Source organism: Trichoderma harzianum (assembly GCF_003025095.1).
Source record: "Trichoderma harzianum CBS 226.95 unplaced genomic scaffold M431scaffold_23, whole genome shotgun sequence".
NCBI lineage: Eukaryota > Fungi > Ascomycota > Sordariomycetes > Hypocreales > Hypocreaceae > Trichoderma > Trichoderma harzianum.
In genome coordinates this window covers 224423-245978 of record NW_020209271.1, presented here as the reverse complement: position 1 = coordinate 245978, position 21556 = coordinate 224423, and the positions used below count along the sequence as shown (strand labels likewise).

The following is a 21556-nucleotide window of genomic DNA, read 5'->3' as shown; positions in this document are numbered from 1 at the left end:
TCACAATCTCTCAATTTGGTTTGTGAGGACGGCGCTCAGAGAATGCAGTAAGAGGCTGGCGACCTTGATGCAGCTAATGTTTTATGCAGCTGCACCTCTGTTTTGGAACGATGTAACCAACTTTCTACATCCATATAACCCAGTATGCTCAAGAACTTTCTTCTAAGCGTTCTTTTATTTCAGGAAGCGCACCCGCGCAAAATTGTATAGCATATTGTGTACGCATGTTGGAGGAGATTGCGGGTTCCACGCATTGCTTCTAACATGTACTCCGTAGGGTAGATCTTTTCCAACTCTTTCCGCATGAGCTATTCTTCAATATCCAAATTACAGTCGGAATGAATAAGTGCGCAATTTTCCCCAGAAATTTAATCTTTAGATCCGCATAATAATATAAATAGCCAGTATTATCGGCTCTCAGCCAAGGGTACAGGCAATGAATCATAACGCAGAGATCATTACCTCCCTACGATGGGCTAATAAGTCCACAAGACTAATGGATATGATTGGAAGGGCGCCAAGTTCGCTATATGACGTAGCGCAGTAACTAGATGTCTTCTGTCAAAGATTCTGGGGACCAATCACCAAAACTGTGGGATCCGAAATGTTCGTGTCCCGGGTAATGGGGAAAAGCCGACCTGGTCAAAATATCACGGAGATGGAGCTAGCGGTCGGCTGCCTTGTAAAGTGTCCATGCTAAAGACATCAATGCCCAGATGGTGTGCGGGGGCGGGGCACAGCTCCCCAAGTTGGAGATTAGTGATGAATAGAGAGCTGTTCATGGTCCAAAGATGCCCATATCAGATTATATAGTGTAGTGAGAAGAATACGCTTCATGTTTATAATATTTGTAATTGAAGTACAATCTCAAATTAATACGTTCCACTCTAGGTACCCAGAGCACATTGTACAGCGTCTTGAATTGCAACATCACTAGCTAGCGATACCGTGTTGGACTCCGAAAAGATGGCTCACAGAATTCAAGTTGCCATTCTAGATGACTATCAAGGCATCGCAGAGCCAATATTTCGTCAAGTAATGCCAGAAATTGAAATACGCACGTTTTCTGACACCATCCAACTCTCTACTCCCGAAGACAGCGATGCCCTTGTGCATCGGCTTCAGCCCTACAATGTCATCAGCACGATGCGCGAACGAACGCCCTTCCCGAAGGAAATTATAAAGCGTCTTCCTAAACTAAACCTGCTTCTTACTACGGGAATGAAGAACTCCGCCATTGACTTGGCTGCCTGCACTGAGCAGGGGATTGCTGTTGTTGGTGCGAAGGGTCTTGGTAAAAACACGAAAGAAACCCCACCGACATCTCTTGATTCAACCCTCGAGCATTGTTGGGCCTTGATCCTAGGCCTCGCTCGAAACATCTCTCGGGATGATTTAGGCGTCAAAACGGGACACTGGGAAACATCTCACGCCACAGGACTTCGCGGTAAGACGCTCGGTCTGCTGGGGTTTGGTACCTTGGGCGCGAGAGTCGCTTTCGTTGGAGCAAGCTCATTCGGCATGAAAATTCTGGCATGGTCCAGTAACATCACTCAGCAGGTTGCTGATGAAAAAGCTGCAAGCTTTAGCCTACCTCCAGGGTCATTCAAAGTTGCTGGAACCAAAGAGGAGCTACTGCAAAACTCTGATGTTTTAAGCATCCACTATGTTCTATCCGAACGCAGTAGGAATATCTTAGGATCGAGTGAACTAGCTCTTATGAAGCCTTCAGCGATCTTGATCAACACGTCTAGAAGTGCTCTCGTCAATGAACAAGCTTTATTGGATACCTTATTGCAGGGCAAGATTAGAGGGGCTGCGCTGGATGTTCACAACGCCGAACCACTGCCACAGAACTCCCCTTGGAGGGTAACCTCTTGGGGTACTGAAGGACGGAGCCAATTGCTTCTTAGTCCACATATGGGCTATGTCGAAGAGGGAGTTATGACGCGCTGGTACCAAGATTCGGCAATGAATTTGAAGACATGGGCTGAGGGAAAAGATCTTCTCACTAAACTCAATTAGAGATTGAGGGGAGATAAAGTGGTAGCCGGGCGAGGCTCAATTGAAGAATGAGTAAATAAAGTAAAAGACACTTCTAGACGGAATTTATAGCATGTCTGTAGGCAATTGAAACCTGTTGTATATTACTTAGCGTGGGCATGAAGTGGTTGTCTTCTATATACAATACACCTATTGGATTATGTCCATTGCACAACGGATACCGGGTATAATAAAGCGTCAACTGCAGAGAAATCTAGAAATGGCCAACGTCTTTTCTAAGAACCGCACCAAGCTCGGTACTTCATACAGCGGCACGGGCTATCTACGATTGTCATAACATTACGTTCTTGTAGCAGGTGTGTACAACGAAAGTTGCACGATTCGACACATGGGAGCCACTCGGCGATTCCAGGCCCAGTGGATATTGTCAATTCAGCTACTTTCCCCCGTTTCTCATTGTTAGCTATATGTCGGGCTGTTTGGAGCGACAGAGGGCGATGATTACATTCGCCCACTAGCCCATCAATCACTTCCGTTTAATTGCCTAGACGGGGCAGCTAACGCCGAAGTGGCCAGGAGCTTAGCCTCTCTCCCCAGCTTCAAGCCATGGCTGCCCTTAGTTAGTTGCGGGGAATCCTTGTTTTCAGAGCCGCTACTGTCGCCCAACAAACTCTTGTTCCAGCCCTCGCCGTCGATGCCGACGGCGTCCCCAAATTTGCTTTTGCAAGCTTCCCTTCTCTTCCCCTCCCCCAAAACTTCATCCACATTCCAGGGAGTCTGTAAGATGCACGAGGTTACTACTCATCCTGCAAAGAATATCTTGTGCCATCGTTGCAATCGGGGCTTTTCTCGGCAAGAACACCTTCAGCGTCATGAGCGATCACGTAAGCATGCCTACAAACATTCAATTCCTAGAGGTTCTCTACTAAAGAGCTATTTAGATACGAAAGAAAAACCGTTCAAGTGTTCTCGATGCCCAAAATCATTTACAAGAAAGTATGAGAGAGTTGCTAGTTTGAAACATTGTCATTGGGTATCTAACGCAAAGTTAAGGGATTTACTCACTCGGCATTCTCGTCTTACACATCCAGCAGCACCTCAAAATGTTCAGCCCCGCCTGGAAGAAGATCTATCGAGTGCATCAACTCTGGTAGCCTATACAGACATTTCGCCTCAGGGTCTATTACACTCTGCGGAGCAGTATGCACATTCTCAAGAGCTAGCTACAACTCTTGCCGTACACTCCGAAGAAGGAAACCAGTTCCAACCCGATGAAGCGCACCGAAAATCAGTAGAAGACTGCTCTCTGGCTTTCGACGTCGACAACAGCCTTACAGAGATCAATGCCCCAGCATTTGCACAAGACTTTGCATCATTTATTGATATGGTGCGAACACCTGGTCATCCTTTTTCTCCGGCATATCAACCTCTACCGGTCTTTTTTCCTGATCTGAATCTACCATTGCTCAATAGTTTTGAAGATCAGCGTGTCCCTGAAGACGTAGAAGGAATTTCTGCTTCTGCAAGAGTCGCAGCCACTCAGCGAGTCCCAACCTATCAGGTTGGAGAGACAGGCTGCTCCTTGTCTCGGTATGGATCTAGACTTCCCTCTCTACAACCCGAAGAGACGTCTCAACAGGCTGGGCAACATTCTGTCAATCATACTACCGGCCGTTTCGTCGTTACCAATGAACTTCGTCAACAAATTATCGAAGACATTTCCAAGTTTCCGGGTTGTTTTGACGCGGAATTTGTTCTTCCTTCTAGACATACCCTGACGCGTTTGGTTAACGGATACTTTAAAAATTTCCACGAGCACTACCCGTTTCTACACCTGCCTACTCTTCGCTTAGAGACGCTGCTTGTGGAATTACTGCTAGCTCTAGCTGCACTTGGTGCACGGTATACAAGAGAGACAGAGGTTGGGGCTGAACTGTTCCATGTGGCTAGGGCCATAGCGCTCGAGCGCTGCCAACGGTGCAACACCAGTGCCGAAGGCAATGTGTATCGAGAGGAACAAGAATGGCGAGGTTCATTCACCCCCGATAGCAGTAACCCGAGTTCGCCTAAAAATCGGAAAACAATGTTCGTGGAAATGACCCAGACCGTCCTGATGCTCATCGCAATAGCCACATGGTACAAATATGAACCAGGGGCGACCAATGCGCTCTCATTGCGCAGCGTACTGCATTCTCTTGTTCGAGAGCTGGAAGTTACACAGCAGTCGGATCAGCACTTGGATGACTGGGAAGCTTGGATCCAATTTGAGACAATTAAAAGAACGCAGCTGGTTGTTTTCTGCTTCTTCAATATCCACACGATTCTTTTCGATCTTCCACCAATGCAGTTGGCCAGCGCGATACGCCTGGATCTCCCCTGCTCAGAAACTGTGTGGAGAGCTACCGATGAACAGTTGTGGCGTGACGCCCGCAGAACGTCCAACATCCCCCGTGAGGACTTCCAGGGAGTGCTTGCGGAACTTTTCGCCAACGGCGACCAGTCTTTTGATGCTAGCTCACAGGCTCCTCGGAATCTCTCCGCATTAGGCGGATACGGCATCATCCACGCCATCATTCAGCAGATTTGGCTCACTCGAAACGCCCGCTTACCCAGCCAACAACGATACTCCAGACTTTCCGCTGAAGATATGAATATGTTTGAGTCTGCTTTGAAACGATGGGCAAGGTACTGGGAGCGGAATCAAGAGTCCTCTTTAAACCCACTCAGCCCTCATGGCCCTGTTACTTTCACGTCTACAGCTTTACTGCGGCTGGCATATATTCGCCTCAACTTAAATCTTGGTCCTGTTAGGTGTCTTGATAGCTGGGATCCAGCTTTAGTGGCTCGATCGATACATCAAAGCCAGGGAGTTGAGAGACACCCCCAGCTAACTCGAGCGGCTCTGCATTGCGCCCATGCCCTAAGCATCCCCGTGAAGCTTGGAATTAACTATGTCGCAACGACCCAGCTTATTAACTGGTCAAACCAACACGCGCTATGCTCGCTCGAATGCGCAATTCTTGTGGCAAAATGGCTTGAATTGATAACCAAACCAGACCCTAGCCCACCTTTAACGGCCGCCGAACAGGTGGTCCTCAAGTTTGTCATTGAGCTAGTGGCTGAAACTGAGTATAAACGCACTGTTGAGCAAATAGCCCATAAGAAACAATATTTAGCTGCTAAGATTGTGAGGCTATGGGCGAGGCTTCATCGGGCTGATAGCGTGTGGCAGGTGGTCAACGTAATTGGGGAATCTCTGAACATATATGCAGATCTACTAGAGCCATAATTATCTAGGTATGGATAGCCTTTTGACAAAGGTATATAGAAACTGAATAAGACACACGTGATTTTTGCTCCGCTCGTAACTTAATGTATCTGTATTTTGTCACCTCTCTATCGTATACGTTAATCTCGCTGAGTTTGGTGTTCTTTAAGTTGCCAGTCACCGCAGACCGACCAGAACAAAAAGTATATTATCAACAATCTAATACCAGGGACGAAGAAGTCAGTGGTGTCTGCAAGATCTGAAAGTTCAGTCCAGGCGCCAAATATGGTGGGTTTTCTTGACAGAGGAGAAATTTTATAACTTGCTTCTCCGGGGTCGTTATGACCATGGGAGGATAAGATTAGCCTCTCTCTTTCTCCGCGATTCCCAAGACTGTTTGTATCTAATTTTCAGTTCATCTCCACTCATTCTATCTTTCTCATGCTAAGGCCCCTGTGCACATTCAATTCCAAATACAGAGACAAATATAACATTACGCGCATATTAGACCGCCTCCAAATTGGGGACCCTGAAGATGGCTTGAATGGTTACATGCACACCCAGTTGACCCAAGTGGTGGGGGCGGGGCTGTTAACAAACTAGACTGGAAACATTGAAGTTGATCCCATCCACGCATGCGTTGAGGGGTCATCACGACTACAGGAGAATCGAACCAGGAAGAATTATGTTGTCAGATACACCACTGTTGGGTGGGAGAAAAAACCCGCGCCTCCAACGTAGATTTGTGTCTGTTAAGGTCTTTATAGGTTTTACTCTCTCTGTCCGTCCACCCGCTTTTGTTGGTCATGGCCAAAGCAGGTCTCACGAAGATAAACTAGCCTTGGCAATTCGATGACAATGTCTTCCAATCCAAGTATCAACCTATTTACCTGGCTCACTGCCAACGGGATTAAAGTGTCTATTACACTCGAAGAGCTGTCCATACCATATCAGGTCACGGAGGTGGAAATCTCAACCAATGCTCAGAAAGAGCCTTGGTTCATCAAGATCAATCCCAATGGCCGGATTCCGGCTATCTTAGATGATGGGCAGCGAGTTTTTGAGAGCGGTGCAATTCTGTTGTATCTGGCGGATAAGTACGACTCTGAAGGCAAAATTAGCTACCAGTTTGGTACATCCGAGTATTATGAACAGCTGAGCTGGATAATGTTCCAAGTTGGAGGTGTTGGGCCAATGCAAGGTGAGAGAAGTTTTTGACTACGTTATGGCAATCCTTGTACTTAATACGTTTAAATCGACAGGTCAAGCAAATCATTTTCGCCTCATGGCAGGAGAATATTCCCAATATGCTATTGACCGGTACATGGCTGAGACTCGGAGGTTGTATTCCGTGCTGAATGAAAGGCTTGGGGCATCTCCTTGGCTAGCTGGTAACAAGTATACTATTGCCGACATTTGCAACTACGGTTGGGTTCGATACGGACCAATTGCTCTTGGAATAGACCTAGATGACTTCCCCCATCTAAAGCGGTGGCACGATGCTATTCACGGAAGGACGGCAGTCCAGAGAGGCCTAAATGTTCCACGAGTGGTTCCGGATGAGCAGTTAAGGGAGAGGTATAGACTCATGGAAGAAAAGACAACTGCTCTTCAAAGTTGACCGTGTTGGAATATCTTCAAGATCTGAGACCATAATAATAGCAGAAATAAATTTTGCTGATCCATCAATTTGAGTTGTACCAATTAGCCCATTACCAAGGCCGTATACACTCGCCCGTAAGCCCCCAAAGGCCGCTCACTACGCCCTTGTGGGAACATACTCGCTATCAATGTGACAAAGGATCAAAAATAAAGTCTATTGGTTGTGTTTCTTGTCATTTCGTTCCCTCTAACTCTCCGGGCTTACCTCCACCCATCGGCCTGCAAACTAGACGCACTCTCCTCGCCCCACGCTAGCTCCAGGACATGCACATCAAGTAGGTGCTAGCGTGCTCCTTTATCAATATTGCATGTGCCATGCGACGGATACAGCTACAGATAATGATAGATCTTGATGCCAGTGATGCCAGTGATGCCATTAAGTTATTCTAGATCTATCTCAACTGAAATACAATAATTAGTTTACTTGGCTTCGAGGACGCGACTGCAGAAGTCGACCTGAAGAGTGTATTTCTAGAGCATGACGCTAGGCACACCGGAACGAGTTCTGAGGTAAAATCTTTGGACATTGAAAATTTCTAAATTGGCGCTGTCCTAGTGAATATTACTAAGAATGGTTCATTGCACATGAGGAAGCACCTCTGACAGCTCTCTAGTATGTTCACCGTTCGCAACCATCTCATTAATGACGCGAGTCGCTGTCTTTGTGGCCTCTATCCCAGCAGGTACCCCACAGTATATCGAGGATTGCAGAATGGCCTCACGAATCTCAAGCTCCGTCAAGCCGTTGTTGATGGCCCCGCGGATATGAATTGCCAGCTCTGGCCAGCTTTTTAGCCCGATCAGCATACCGATATCTAAAGAAGCCGGTAGCGTAATTAGTTAAATGTCTTATGCTGCATAGCAAATTGCACATCTGAACATATTGAAGGCCAGTATTCATATCAACTTACTAAGAAGACTGCGCTGCTGGAATGTTAAGCCTGGGCGAGACCAAATGTTACCCCAGCAATACCTGTGTTCTATCAGTATCTCGTGAACCTGGCATTGTAACTAGGCTCAGAACTTTCTTACTCAGTAACGAGTTGCTGGTTGGGATAGGCAAATTCCGTTGAGCCATTCTTTAAAGCTGTGTCAACATAAGCATCGCCAACTACTTTTCGTCGATTTTTGAGACCAATTGCAAACATCTCGTTGCTAAAGTGGTCCGGCTTTGAACCATTGGCAGACATATTGAACTAGGATGAGTATATGCAAGCTGGGTAAGGAACTCAGATGAGCAGCATGGAGGAGAGAAAAATGAGCAATATCGTTGACCCAAAACTGGCGAGAATTACTTGAACGGAGTGCATTGCCGCAGAGCCTATAAAGCGCATTTCCAACAATACATATGTAAGCTCCGATCAGTCGCAGAAGACGTGATGGCTGAAGATGCCGAGATTGACCACTCTCCAAATTGGAGCGCTTTATTTCCGGATCGCCAACCTCGGCCGACATCGCGAGCTTACCATGGCGTTCAGAGTTGCACACTTCAGAGGTGCTGCAACTGGGACTGGACTTGATGATCTTCCCCACCCCCAAATTGGCGCCATAATTCTTGGGCCCAAATCTTCATTTTCCCTCCACTCTCGTCCCTTCTCTGCACCACATCCCGTTAGTCTATAGCTACACTACTCTCCATGGTGTCTGCTTTACTGACCATAGAACGGCACTGTATTTTACGCCACATCTTGAATGTCTTGCACTTGATGTCACCAGTGGAACGTTGGTTCACACCTCTGCGGCATCACACCCACTTGAGCGGCATTACTGAGAAAATGGCTGTATAAAAGACGGCAATAGAGAGCGATAATGTCCGCTTACCGCATCACACGCAAACATTTCTTTTCCGTGAAAAGCATACTTCGTTATTCCCGCTGTCAACTATATCATCGACACAACAGATTTTCTTACCATACGCCATTGACATCAAACACCATTATGCGGGCTCAGGTTCTCGAAGCCTTCAACACACCTTATGTCTTCAAGGATGTAAAAAAGCCAGATGCCCCGACAGGCCAAGACTTGCTGGTCCAGGTTCAAGCGGCTTCTTACTGCCATACTGATGCAGTCTTCGCGTCTGGTGCCATGTGGCAAGACCTCCCTCGCGTCGGATCACACGAATTTGCAGGCGTCATTGTGGCAATGGGAGATGATGTTTCAAAGGAGCTCGGATTGTCTGTAGGAGCTCCAGTTGGGGTTCCTGGCCGTGCATTCCATCCTTGCGGTTCTTGCTACGAATGCCGTGTCAACGACGGAGACCCCCATGGATATGGCGTGTACTGCACCAAAGCCGGCAACCTCGGCCTCTCACGGGATGGTGGTTTTCAAGAATTTTGCATCGTGGATTCCCGCCAGGTTGCGCCGATACCACAGAATATGACCGCCGTGGATACGGCGCCACTCATGTGTGCAGGCCTTACTATCTGGAATGCTCTCCAGGCAGCCCGTGTGACATTGAAAGAGGGAGGCGGCGACGGCCTCACAGTTGCCATCTCTGGGGCCGGTGGTGGACTTGGTCATCTGGGAGTACAATTTGCTGTCAAGCTGGGTTGCCGAGTCGTAGCCATCGATGCCAGCGATGGCGCCCTCGAATTGCTTCGCCAAGTTGTTGATTCGCTAGGACCATTGTCACACAAAGTTTCCATCGTGGATGCCCGCACACAAACCCCTGAAGATGTCCGCATAGAGACATGTGGCAAGCCAGAGAACGACCTACCCGGTGAAAAGGGCGTCGATGCTCTTTTGGTTCTCCCAGAGGCTCAGCAGGCTCTAACATTTGGAATGAAGTTGATCAAAGACCACGGTATTTGCGTTACTGTCTCTTTTCCCAAAGAGGGATTCCTGATACAGCCTCGTGATCTGGTCTTCCGCCATATTGAGATGAAAGGTGTTCTGGTTGGCCGAAATCATCAACTAAGAGAGATGCTCAATTTCGCGGCGAAGAAAGATGTTCGCGCAAAGACCAGGACGTACAAACTAGAGGACCTCAACCAACTAGTGACCGACTATCATAACGGCGTCAATGGTAAACTCGTTGTGGATATGACGAAGTAAGAGAGGGAAAATCCGCGATGTATGTTAGTGGCACTAGATGAAGCCTTGGTAGAGGTTCTCAGTAAACCAATTACAGGCATTTACTAGATCCCATTACAAAAAGTGTCGCTTAATAATTCGACTTAAGATCATTCTCTATATGACCTCAAAGGCATAGATGGCAGTGAATATGGTAGATAGCAACTCTAGTGTGTGAGAGTATATGGCTGTTGTAGCTGACCCAGTATTGGTCGTAGATGTATTTGGCTAAGAATTCGTCGGTACCCCGAGTCGCGCGATATATATCTTCTATCCACTTCTACCAAGCTTATGAACTACGTAGTATACGTGATGGTGAGAATTAAATGATAACAACCAGCAAGCGAGTAACTGTATAAAGCGCGAAGTGTAGGTAGTTCGATGTATCGCATTTGTTGATACCTAGGTCATGTCAGTCCTAGTATAGTAGTACGAGACTCGCCCCAATTCGGGGTCACTCGTTGATTTAGAGACTAGAGACCACAAAGCAAGCCTAATAATCTTCGCCACATTTTGCACAGCATGGGTCCTCTTCACCCCCACAACAGAATCACACAGCTATTGTACGGTTTGCTCGATCTTGCTAAGCCGCCTCAATACCGATCCAAGACTCTTACAAAGCGGCCCAAGTCAGATCATCTGCAAGTTGACGGCGCGTGGCAAATGCATACAAGTCAAAGTCGCAGATTCTGACTACCCCCACGTACAATTGTGCAACACCCGCCGCCACAGGATTACAGGATTACACGAGTACAGTGTTCGCTGTCGGAAACGGGTTTCAGTGAGGTATAATACTCATTTAAGAGTATTACAGTGGCTTGCTTGTCATGTATCTGTTCGGTGCATAATCGTTATAATTAATTTTTTGTGCCAGCCAAGGTACTGTTATACCATTTTGTCGTTACTTGAGCAACGATCATTCCCGCACGACTACCTAAACGTTGAAAAGAAAAGCCCTTCTCCTATCGCAAGAGGAAATTTCGAAAAGGTCAATATATCAACCAAATGAAAATCTATAGCCACATGATTAAAATTACCGATTATAGCTTTCCAGCTTTCGGCTCAGAGCCCAGACATCGCCTCCCTAATGGGCAGATCCAAAATTACCCAGACCAGTACATCCAGTGCTAAAAAGGCCAAAGTTGGTAATGGGAGAACATCAAGCAACCGAGCAAGCCATCTGCAAAGGGCCATGCCCGAATTCAAGAGTACGTTGTGTACTACCACATCGGAAAGAACCAAGACTAGAACACGTGAAAACATGAACCGTTTACTCGAGGAGATTCTAAAAGTCGATGATGAATTAAGAACGTGGTTGGAGTATACCGGATATTTTGATCCCGAAAATCGCAAGAGAATATTAGATAAAGCTAAAACGCGGAGAGAACTTGACCAGAGACGGGCAGAGTTTCTCGCCCAAGTCCAGTCAGCCACTATCCATGCATTACCAGCTCCTATGTCTTTAGTCCAACAAGAGTTGCCACCTCTTCGTTATAGACGATCAAGAAGATTTTCAGGAGCAACATCTCGACCACGGAGGGCAATTCGGGCGGAAACTTGATGGAGTTGATGATGACTGATCTATCTTCATATCCGGAAGCGGAATGCGAGAAGCAGGGGGCACAGATGTCTGGTTTAATGCCGCTTACAAGGTAGTCTTTTAATCTCAGGAATGGGTAGTACTATTAGAATACTCAATAGCCGAGAATTCATCGTCTATATTCCGTCACAGAGACGATTTCAGTTGCCTGATATCAGTTCCCTCTGCAAGATTTAGATGAACTCGTCATTCCCTAATACTAATCTACATGACTTCTCCAGAATGGGCAAATTAAATCTCTATTTGTCGCCGCTTGGAATACGGTAATCATATTTGGCGGTTGAGCGTCCTCTAATTTGGCGCCAGTAGGAGCTCACGCCAAGCAGGCAACATCTTGTTATGGTTTTGGTAATAGTAGTGGAAAAGTAGCCCGAGGACAATGAAGAAAAATGCCGTTATGGTATGTCGACGTGATCCAAAGCCCGCTAAACCGCCAATATTTTCTCGGGATGATGTTTCCTCCGTGTCATTGGCCTGCAGAATTTGTAACATTTAGTCCAGAACTCCCAAATACAGAGTCACGATAACGAACCTTGCCCTCGACTACACCAATTTTGAGCTTCTTCAATATGGACCTCGCCTCTTCACTGTGGCCTGCGTCCTCAAAAAGTTCTGTAACATCCCCCCCTCCTTGGTCCAAAAGAAATTCTGGGCCACCTCTACCAGTCTTGGTCAGCTTATAGAAAACTAGCTATGAGTGATTGAGTACATGCTCACGGATGCTCATGCTGAAATTTTGTGACATCATACACACTACCCCGAACGACGATAAATAGATCCTCAGTTTTGTTGTGATGCTGGAGTTCACTCCATGTGTAGGCTTTCGACATTTTCAGTGAATGCAGATGGCTGAAGAAAGCAATGCCTTGAGTGATATTACAAACTTACGGTACTTCTTTGACGAATAGATATATCGTAATAATGATTCTTTTTAACATCCAAAGCCGCAGCTTAGTTGCAACACCTACCCCATGTCTCCAAATCTCATCCTGCCCCTTCTACTCATTACTCAGTGGACGCCCGGTGATCGCAGAGAGGCTTCCCCCACCCCCACACAATGGCGCCAAACAAACTTCCCGTCTTTACCCACAAGTATCGCGTCACTCTATTTGGCGCGGGCGATAAATTGCGGAGCTCTACTTTTCGCAGTCTTCCAACTCTGATTTATACGGATGGTACGGAGGACGAGAACTGCTTGGGCTATCTCTAAGCATGCGACAAGTTATATTAGAGGTGTGCCTTCTTGTATCCCGGTTCTATCTTAGAGTACACAACTTTTTGCATCCAATTTAAAGGACAATAATGGCTAGCAACATGCAGTCATGCCACCGTAGGCATAGATACAGATTTGACGTCAATTTGACGTTAAGAAGATGACGCTACTTGGGCATCAGGATGCATACATCCACCACATCACATATATAAATGAGCGATCGTCAGTCTCGCAGTGCTACCGTCAGAATATTTTTTGAGATGGAATATTCGTCATGTGGTCTCTCAAGCAGCGTCGTCAAATTAAAAAGGACATACTTCGGGAGCTGAACCAAAAAGAAGAATCGCGATTGCAATCACTCTCGAACGGACGTACCGACCCAGAGGCGAATCAATCTCTGCAGTCATGTCATGGAGAAAGATCATCACTTCATGATGGAGAACCCTTTCAACATGTGAATTCGGACCGAAAGACCTCATCAAATGGGCAATTCTTAGTCACATGTGGACCTGAAGATACGCTCAATCCACAAAACTGGCCGCTTATTTCAAGATGTAAAAATCTTTTTATATTGGCATTTCTCATATTTACCCAAGGCTGGGCAGGCGGTTCCCAATCAATGGAGAATTCAGTAGCAAGTTCAACGTTTCATGTGAGCCAGACCACTGAGAATTTAGATACCGCGATGTATCTGTTTGGAGTTGGAACGGGCGCTCCATTTGCGGGACCATTGTCCGAGACAGTTGGAAGAAATCCTGTATATTTACTGGCTACGTTTTGCTACCTATTTTTCGTCTTGGGATCCGCGAAAGCAACCACATTTGGTGGACGTATTACCTGCCGTTACTTTGTTGGCTTGTTCGCCAGCGCTACCTTGTCCATCAATGGATCCAGTGTCAGGGATCAGTTCAGAGATGTCAAGAGAGCCTTTGTCTTTCCAATTATAGCTTGGGTTAATGTAATAGGTGAGCGGCATGGTTCCTCTACAATGCCACCCATAGATGTTGATGATGCTGACGATTCTGAGACAGGCCCTGTAAATGCACCGGTAGCAAGTGGTTGGCTCGTTTCTAGTCCTAGATTGGGTTGGCATTGGCCCGATTGGATCACTTTAATAATATCCGGTGTCGCGTTCTCAATTGCACTTCTGTTTCTTCCGGAAACATACCTGCCGCTGCTTTTGGATTGGAGGGCGAAAGAATACCGGCGTTTGACTGGCGACAATAGGTTTACCTCCGAGCACGCTACATCAGCAAATTTCCTGGGGCGCCTAAAACACAATGTTACACTTGGTATCACATTTTTCCGAACAGAAATTATTGTAACAGTACTAGGCTTCTACCTTCTACTCTTATACACGCTTCTTTTCACTTCCCTGTCAGGATTCGATTTCATCTTCAAGGACACATATGGGCTCTCTACTGGCCTTACCGGTAGTTGCTTCGCCTCTATTGCAGTAGGGTCGACGCTTTTCACATTCAGCGCACCAGGCTTATACAGCTGGGCTCGCAGAGTTACAGAACATGTGCATGGAGCAGCCGTTGAACCCGAGTTTCGACTATGGCCTGCGATCGTTACGTCGCCCATGTTGCCCCTATGTCTTTTCTGGCTCGGATGGACCAACTACCCTCAAATTCCTATATGGTGCGGGTTGTGTGCTTGTTTGGTATTCGGTATTGTCTTAACTGCATTTTATGTGAGCAGTTATGAATACATAATAGATAGCTACGGTGACCATTCAGCTATCGCTCTTGCGAGTGTTACATCCGTACGGTACTTGGCTGCAGGTGGAATGGTAATGGCTACACGCCCAATGTACACGGCCATTGGTGTCCATTGGACAATGACACTCTTGGGTTGTGTTGCGGCTATTCTTAGCCCTGCGCCGTTACTGTTCTGGTTCTATGGACCCAAGCTCAGATTAAACAGTAAATATGCGAAGAATCCACAACAAGGAGGATAAGAGTCACTTTATAGCAATCAAGTTTTGAATTACAGGATTATTGGATAGTTAACACAATGTCTATTCGTGCAGAACTATGAGATTGTTACTCTGTAGAGTATTATAGGCTGCAGTCAAGCACCAGACTCCTATCTCCTCAAACAACAGTTACCTTTCTAGCTTAATGCCACTCAGATTTTGTTTTATCAGGCAGTTTGCGTTAGATATCTGCCTGATCGAAGTTGCGGATAAAGTCATAGTAAAACTTTACCATATTCACATGCTCGCTCATTAAGAGCTTTTCGTTAACGCCATGGATGTTACCGAAAGATTTCAGGCTTCCGGGACTCCACCTATAAATGTTCTTTGATAGATCTGTAATAGTACGTGGAGTCAGTATTACAACGTGGAAATCTTACATGCACTCATCAAAACTTACCTAGATAGTGGCGAGTGTCAGTGTTGCCAGTCATTGCCCCTGGAGCTGGAACAACAACCCTAGCTTCATCTGCATATGAGTAGCGAACCGTACCAGCAAAAACATCCCACACAGCTCCCTTCGTTGGAGACTGGGGTGTTACATAGGATCTCTTTCTTCCCTCGAGAACCAATTTTCCGTTATAGATAGGCTCCCAGGTTGCGTTGACTTTGTTGCCTCTACCTGCACGTGTCTGTCCAATGGAATCAAGATAGGCATCGTAGTCCTCGTCCCCTTCAAAGGCATGTAGAGTGAGATTATACTTGTGAACCACTTTTTGAACTAGATCTACTATGCGGTGTTGAATGCTGCCAATACTATCCTGGGGAGCATAACGATGATTCACGCCCAGAGTAGTAAACTCGGGCAACGAATTGATCTTTTGGCCACCTGCAATCCAATTCACGGCTTGTGATGTTTGGATAAAGTATTGCGTCTCTCGCTGTGTTTGCGCCAACAGCTTGGCAGCATTGTCAAGCAGGCCCCAATTGATATACCCGGTTAGTGCAGGTAGAGCGTACGGTGAGTATCGCGTGAAGCAAATAAGGCCCTGGTGGATCGGCCCATCTGGAATAATCTTTGGTATAAAAGGGCTTGATTCCAATGATGTGACAATTTCTGACATCATACCAATAGAGGTGTGCGGAGTTGGTGTCGAACTGTGGCCTCCAATGACTTCGAGATCGAACCACACGTCGAGATACCCTTTCTCGTAGACAGCAGGCAAAGCGTAGAGCACATCGCCAACTTTCTGAAGCCCTGCACCGCCTTCATCAAGAATGACGGCGATTCCATCTTTACCATAACGCTCTTCAAGATGCTTAGCTATCGATGCTGCACCGCAAAAGCCCGAGCATTCCTCATCGAAGCCGAATGCAAAAATGACTGTGCGACGAGGCTCGTAGTTTTCTTGTGAGAGAAGCGATTCCATTGCTGACATGAGGGCTGTAATGGCTGATTTATCATCTGAAGCCCCGCGGCCATAGAGATATCCACTCTTCTTGTCGTAAAAAGCATCAAACGGCGGATGATCCCAATCTGCTAACGTTGCGTTCTCTACCGGCACGACATCCTGATGGGCTGTTAGGAGAATAGGTGCTAATGAGGTATCCGTGCCCTCGATTGTATACACGAGACCGAATCTGTTAATGGTTTCTACCCATGCTCTATCATTGCTATGATAGTCTCAGCATCTGTTTGGGGGATTTTGATGAGACAAGTGATAAGGCTCACATCAATGGGTAATGCTTCTCTAGCACTTTTGGGATCTCATCAAATGGCTTCCATCGATCGTCCGTGTCGAAGTCTCCGAGATCGTCATAACAAATCGAATCAACTTGGACCAGGGGCTGATGACGCTCAACCAGTGTTTCAAGCGCTTCTTGGCTTGAAAACAAATCATGAGAACTATAGAGCCCGTCGTCCGAAGGATCAAGAGGATCAGCCAAGTTACATTTAAACCGAGCTTGCTCCACCTTGGGAAAGGTAGCAGCATTGCGGTCACTAAAACCAAGAGGCAGTTGATTGGCAAGTCTGGCTACAGAACTCGCGGGCCAGAACTCAAATGCAGATGCAGAGAGGAAAGTGCCGGCAAGCAGCACTTTCTTTGTATTCATCATTGTAAAGAATCAGGCTTATAGCAGGTGGAAGACATAAATTGGTATGGACCGAAGAATCTTTGAACGGGCATTCCACCCTCACTTTATAGAGCTCCAAGACGTACCATAGCTGGTTTGTAAATGTGGGGAAAATGCAACCATGACATGACGGACTCTCCCGAAACACATGTGATGCTCCATGTTAAGTCTCAGGCCATTTCTACAAACAAGAATTCCATGTTTGACGTACGAGGCGGCCTGTTAATATGCAGGGGGACTTTGTATCCCGAGGGTACACAGGGTGGAGAAGAGATCATAGCGAATGAATCCACGAGAAGTGGAATAAGAATCGGCGAAGTGCAGATCGGGCCGCACTGATGAGTCTAATATCCGTGCACAACAGGTATCTGTGAACGAATGCTTGGGCAGAAATGAACACAAAGGGAAACATCAAAGTGGATTTCTTGCAGGACAAATTTCACTGTTGCTTCACCGATCGGAAGAAAGAACGAATCATTTTATTTTACGTCACCATATGTTCCGAATCATGCATTTTATGTGATACAAGTCACTCTGTGTGTTTCGTACACATCACAAGCATTGAGGTTGTCAATCAGTGACACTTCGCTTCTCTCTCGAACCTAGCGGGGTAGCCGTAATGCCAGACTCGACAGTACTTGGAGAGCAAATACAAGAATCATTAAGGTAAGGAAGTAATAAGTAGTAGTCCATAGTAGAGGAATATGGTGTTTTCACCATTATATGTGTATTTGGCCTCGAGAAGGAGGGATTAGAGATGTGTTAGAGGACAGAGGGCGTTTAACAACTGCAGTGCTACCGTATTCTATTTAAACTTCCAGGACATTGCGTCTGAAACGCAGAATTGTCCAGCTTTCACACTATGAGATGACTCTATCCAAACTCTGTAAGGAGTTGCAACGGCCCATCAATGGTGAACGCATATCGGCCCGTACAAATTCTGGGATGAAGTCTTCTTGAAATCCATTAGATCACTAACGGATGTATTTGTAGTTGGCAAATTTGGATGTCTCATTGAATGCTTTGCTTCATGTGAGAGGAAAATATAGCGGCTGATTTCAATGCATTTCAACAATTTCGTGGCGTGTAGGGATAATGGATCTATTGAGGTCGAATGCTGATCTGGCGTATTACAAGATGCCTGCTTAAGAACAAGCGCTGACCAGGGGAATAACCAAGGGAGAGTCAATGACTACAAATGAGTTGTATTGGTGCAAATAACGAAACTCCATTCGCATACCCGACGGTTGAAGGTTACTTGCTTTGAACTGTTCTAGTATAATAATGCTTAGAATGGAAACAAGGAGGAGATGAGGTGGATCCTCGTAAAGTGGCTGCAAGAACTCACTTTTCCTGACGACCGCTGGATCAGTAGTAGTGCCAAGACTGATGAAGTACCAGACATAGAAATTATTGCCTTTTACATGAAATACTCATAGATTTTATATTTTACATTGTATATTCAATTATCATCGTCGATTTGCATGCTTCTGATTGGTGCGCATAGCCAAAACTCCAAACCTGGGGTAAAGTATACCGAAATACCCACCCCTAGGTTAGCGGAGTGTGTTGTTCCACCTCTGATACTTGTGAAGACCAACTTTACGTGCGTCACAAGGCCCTGTTCATGCAACATTGGAGATGAAAAGTAGTATTTTGACAAGGTTATATAGGCTGTTTTGGTTGTAACTTGCAGAATAGTAAAGAAAATTAGTAAATAATATGCAGCTAATCCGTGATATTTGAGGAGGTTCTTGCTAGTTCAGCAGCACCAATGAATGTGGAAGAAGACATTGTAAATAGACACTGAAAAAAATATAAAAGGCCAGCTTTTTACCACACAACTTTGAAGGTGATCTCTACAGCATATCCATTCCGTTTAGGTGGCTATTTAATCCTCCTGTTGAAGAACCCTTTAAAGCACTTTCAAGTGCGGCATTGTTGACTATCTGGTCTTCCTCCCATCTAAAACTATCAGCCATGCACTCACGTGTCAGTAAGGCTCTGGGCCTTGTTGCCACAAGCTCCCTGGTCGCTGCTGGGCCCTGTGACATCTATTCCTCGGGCGGCACACCTTGTGTTGCCGCTCATAGCACTACTCGTGCCCTATACAGCGCTTATACTGGGCCGCTGTATCAGGTCAAGCGAGGATCTGATGGCGCTACAACCACCATATCACCACTTTCTAGCGGTGTTGCCAATGCTGCCGCCCAAGACTCTTTCTGTGCTGGCACAACATGCCTTATCACAATTATATACGACCAGTCGGGCCGTGGAAACCACCTTACCCAGGCCCCTCCTGGTGGCTTCAATGGCCCAGAGTCCAATGGCTACGATAACCTCGCCAGCGCAATTGGCGCGCCAGTGACGCTGAATGGTCAGAAAGCGTACGGAGTCTTCATCTCCCCTGGCACTGGCTATCGCAATAACGCCGCCAGTGGCACAGCTAAAGGCGACGCTGCAGAAGGCATGTACGCAGTTCTCGACGGAACCCACTACAACGGTGCCTGCTGCTTTGACTATGGCAATGCCGAGACAAGCAGTCGTGATACGGGCAATGGCCACATGGAAGCCATTTATTATGGTGACAGTACCGTCTGGGGCACCGGCTCTGGCAATGGCCCTTGGATAATGGCGGATCTTGAGAACGGCCTATTCTCCGGATCTGCTGTCCACAACAACGCCGGAGATCCGTCAATCTCCTACCGATTCGTCACCGCGGCCGTCAAGGGGCAGCCAAATCAATGGGCAATCCGTGGCGGTAACTCTGCATCCGGCTCGTTGTCAACATTTTACAACGGCGCGCGCCCATCAGCATCTGGCTACAACCCGATGAGCAAAGAAGGTGCCATTATTCTCGGCATCGGCGGCGATAACAGTAATGGTGCTCAAGGTACCTTTTATGAGGGCGTCATGACCTCTGGTTATCCTTCTGATGCAACTGAGAACTCGGTGCAAGCCAATATTGTAGCCGCCAAATACGCTGTCACATCGCTGACTAGTGGACCAGCGCTCACTACTGGTTCTTCAGTCTCGCTACGCGCCACCACAGCCTGCTGTACCACGCGATATATCACACATAGTGGCTCTACAGTCAATACCCAGGTCGTTTCATCATCTAGCGCTACCGCTCTTAAACAGCAGGCCAGCTGGACTGTTCGAGCTGGCCTGGGTAACAGCGGATGCTTCTCGTTTGAGTCTAAGGACACCCCCGGCAGCTACATTCGACACAACAACTTTGTACTCTTGCTCAATGCCAATGATGGTAGCAAACAGTTCGCTGAAGACGCAACCTTTTGCCCACAAGCCGGCCTCAATGGCCAGGGCAGCTCACTTCGAGCTTGGGGATACCCAACCCGTTATTTCCGTCATTACGATAACGTCCTTTACGTTGCCAGCAACGGTGGTGTTCACACATTCGACGCTACCGGCTCGTTTAATGATGACGTGAGTTTTGTAATCAGTGCCAGTTTTGCTTAAAAGGAAGAATGCATATGAGGGATCCTTTGATGTAACCTGTGCTCGATCTTTGCTTTCTCTGTAAGGCAGGGTTGTGGATCTTCTGTCAGTGAACTACAGATGCAGATCTAGATCCTTCGGCAAGGATCAAGACATCCTAGTATGATAGTTAGCATTATTCTTATCCAATCAACATCAATATACGTATATTTTGAGCCATTTTATATGAAAGCGCTACAAGACCAAAAGATATTGATGGCACATTGGCTCATTAACTCATCAGCAAATACGCTATGAGCATATTTATAGTCAATAAAAGATACCCTGGCTCGTATTTCAGGGGAGCCAGCATTACTTCTTTGTAAATGAGGGCCATTTTATACACACGATTGATCTTTGCGTGTGGACTACTACAAGCATGTAGTGCAGCTGTCAAGATCTTAGTCACGAGGTACGATGAAGATCATATAAATGATGAATGGTTACATAAATTACATAGCAGCTCAGCCTCGAAGTGACAAAGAGTGGGTAAATGATGGAAATAATAATAACCTTATGGCAGTGCTTTACGGCACTATGTTGCGGGTTGGTCCCGATTGTTGAAGGGCAAGAAAGGGATTGTTTTCCAGAAGGCTGCTCAGCTACATATCCAAGTCAACACTAATCACTAAGTCACGCATTTTAGCTCTCGTCAAGTAAAGTCTTCATTTTTGACATATTAGTCTATGAGAGTAAGCAGTTTGCAGTCAACAGTACATCATTCACTGAGGGAAGAATAAGCACTTATAGGTCAAGTGCTTCTATCCAGGTTTATTTGGTAGCTTTCATGCGCTCCCGATAGAGCCCAATTTGGAATCGGTAGATACGATGTGCTGAGAAGCAATTTCACCAAGAAACTAAAGTCCAACCAGAGCAAACTCACATTCAATGAAAAGGTATTTCTTCTGTAGCCTAAAACCTGTTACGCAACTTGTAGAAGCTCAGCCAGCGTGCTATACAGCTATTAGAGCCATGAGCAGCCAGATCACGTAATCAGACCTGGCCTGTCAGATTATGAACAAGATCTTTCACAAGCCTCCTCACGTTCATTAGCATTCCATTCAATTGCCTCGTCATGCCTAGAGCTGCAAATAGTGATTCTCAAACAGCATTATGTTAAACTAATTGGGACGTTGATATGCTTTGTTGGTCCGGTGTGTCTGCTCCACCGTCTTTCCATTG

The 21556-nt window shown here is 46.4% G+C and overlaps 10 protein-coding genes across 10 annotated transcripts; 7 read left to right on the top strand and 3 right to left on the bottom strand.

The window, feature by feature from the left end:
• Positions 1–966: 966 nt before the first annotated feature.
• Positions 967–2025, top strand: M431DRAFT_10675 (hypothetical protein; the record flags this gene model as incomplete). The annotated part of the gene is made up of 1 exon (XM_024911625.1): positions 967–2025. One exon carries the CDS (start codon positions 967–969, stop codon positions 2023–2025), a length of 1059 nt encoding a protein of 352 aa, XP_024768403.1.
• Positions 2026–2788: 763 nt separating this feature from the next.
• Positions 2789–5293, top strand: M431DRAFT_500922 (hypothetical protein; the record flags this gene model as incomplete). The annotated part of the gene is made up of 3 exons (XM_024917965.1): positions 2789–2888; positions 2946–3000; positions 3058–5293. The coding sequence occupies 3 exons, from the start codon at positions 2789–2791 to the stop codon at positions 5291–5293; spliced, it is 2391 nt and encodes a 796-aa protein (XP_024768402.1).
• Positions 5294–6130: 837 nt separating this feature from the next.
• M431DRAFT_487447 (hypothetical protein) lies at positions 6131–6893 on the top strand (the record flags this gene model as incomplete). Its single annotated transcript, XM_024916481.1, has 2 exons — positions 6131–6473; positions 6535–6893. 2 exons carry the CDS (start codon positions 6131–6133, stop codon positions 6891–6893), a joined length of 702 nt encoding a protein of 233 aa, XP_024768401.1.
• Positions 6894–7510: 617 nt separating this feature from the next.
• M431DRAFT_487446 (hypothetical protein) lies at positions 7511–8124 on the bottom strand (the record flags this gene model as incomplete). The annotated part of the gene is made up of 3 exons (XM_024916480.1): positions 7511–7749; positions 7846–7907; positions 7967–8124. 3 exons carry the CDS (start codon positions 8122–8124, stop codon positions 7511–7513), a joined length of 459 nt encoding a protein of 152 aa, XP_024768400.1.
• A 618-nt stretch (positions 8125–8742) lies between these two features.
• M431DRAFT_513495 (hypothetical protein) lies at positions 8743–10108 on the top strand. The gene has a single exon (XM_024920036.1). The coding sequence runs from the start codon at positions 8873–8875 to the stop codon at positions 9986–9988; it is 1116 nt and encodes a 371-aa protein (XP_024768399.1). The 5' UTR covers positions 8743–8872; the 3' UTR covers positions 9989–10108.
• A 985-nt stretch (positions 10109–11093) lies between these two features.
• On the top strand, positions 11094–11567 carry M431DRAFT_487444 (hypothetical protein; the record flags this gene model as incomplete). The annotated part of the gene is made up of 1 exon (XM_024916479.1): positions 11094–11567. One exon carries the CDS (start codon positions 11094–11096, stop codon positions 11565–11567), a length of 474 nt encoding a protein of 157 aa, XP_024768398.1.
• Positions 11568–11897: 330 nt separating this feature from the next.
• On the bottom strand, positions 11898–12436 carry M431DRAFT_10670 (hypothetical protein; the record flags this gene model as incomplete). Its single annotated transcript, XM_024911622.1, has 3 exons — positions 11898–12080; positions 12139–12265; positions 12324–12436. The coding sequence occupies 3 exons, from the start codon at positions 12434–12436 to the stop codon at positions 11898–11900; spliced, it is 423 nt and encodes a 140-aa protein (XP_024768397.1).
• A 657-nt stretch (positions 12437–13093) lies between these two features.
• M431DRAFT_500917 (hypothetical protein) lies at positions 13094–14782 on the top strand (the record flags this gene model as incomplete). Its single annotated transcript, XM_024917964.1, has 4 exons — positions 13094–13226; positions 13317–13784; positions 13851–14747; positions 14778–14782. The coding sequence occupies 4 exons, from the start codon at positions 13094–13096 to the stop codon at positions 14780–14782; spliced, it is 1503 nt and encodes a 500-aa protein (XP_024768396.1).
• Positions 14783–14817: 35 nt separating this feature from the next.
• Positions 14818–16889, bottom strand: M431DRAFT_513493 (hypothetical protein). Its single transcript, XM_024920035.1, has 3 exons — positions 16473–16889; positions 15201–16414; positions 14818–15136 (listed from the first exon to the last, which is right to left on the bottom strand). The coding sequence occupies exons 1-3, from the start codon at positions 16856–16858 to the stop codon at positions 14982–14984; spliced, it is 1755 nt and encodes a 584-aa protein (XP_024768395.1). The 5' UTR covers positions 16859–16889; the 3' UTR covers positions 14818–14981.
• A 1807-nt stretch (positions 16890–18696) lies between these two features.
• Positions 18697–20554, top strand: M431DRAFT_513492 (carbohydrate-binding module family 42 protein). Its single transcript, XM_024920034.1, has one exon. It carries the CDS (start codon positions 18857–18859, stop codon positions 20354–20356), a length of 1500 nt encoding a protein of 499 aa, XP_024768394.1. The 5' UTR covers positions 18697–18856; the 3' UTR covers positions 20357–20554.
• Positions 20555–21556: the final 1002 nt, after the last annotated feature.

Coding starts and splice junctions, on each gene's coding strand:
- M431DRAFT_513495 (XM_024920036.1), top strand. CDS start 8,873: ATGCGGGCTCAGGTTCTCGAAGCCTTCAACACACCTTATGTCTTCAAG.
- M431DRAFT_513492 (XM_024920034.1), top strand. CDS start 18,857: ATGCACTCACGTGTCAGTAAGGCTCTGGGCCTTGTTGCCACAAGCTCC.
- M431DRAFT_513493 (XM_024920035.1), bottom strand. CDS start 16,858: ATGATGAATACAAAGAAAGTGCTGCTTGCCGGCACTTTCCTCTCTGCA. Junction 16,415..16,472: donor GAGAAGCATTACCCATTGAT/GTGAGCCTTATC, acceptor AGACTATCATAG/CAATGATAGAGCATGGGTAG. Junction 15,137..15,200: donor TGACACTCGCCACTATCTAG/GTAAGTTTTGAT, acceptor GTACTATTACAG/ATCTATCAAAGAACATTTAT.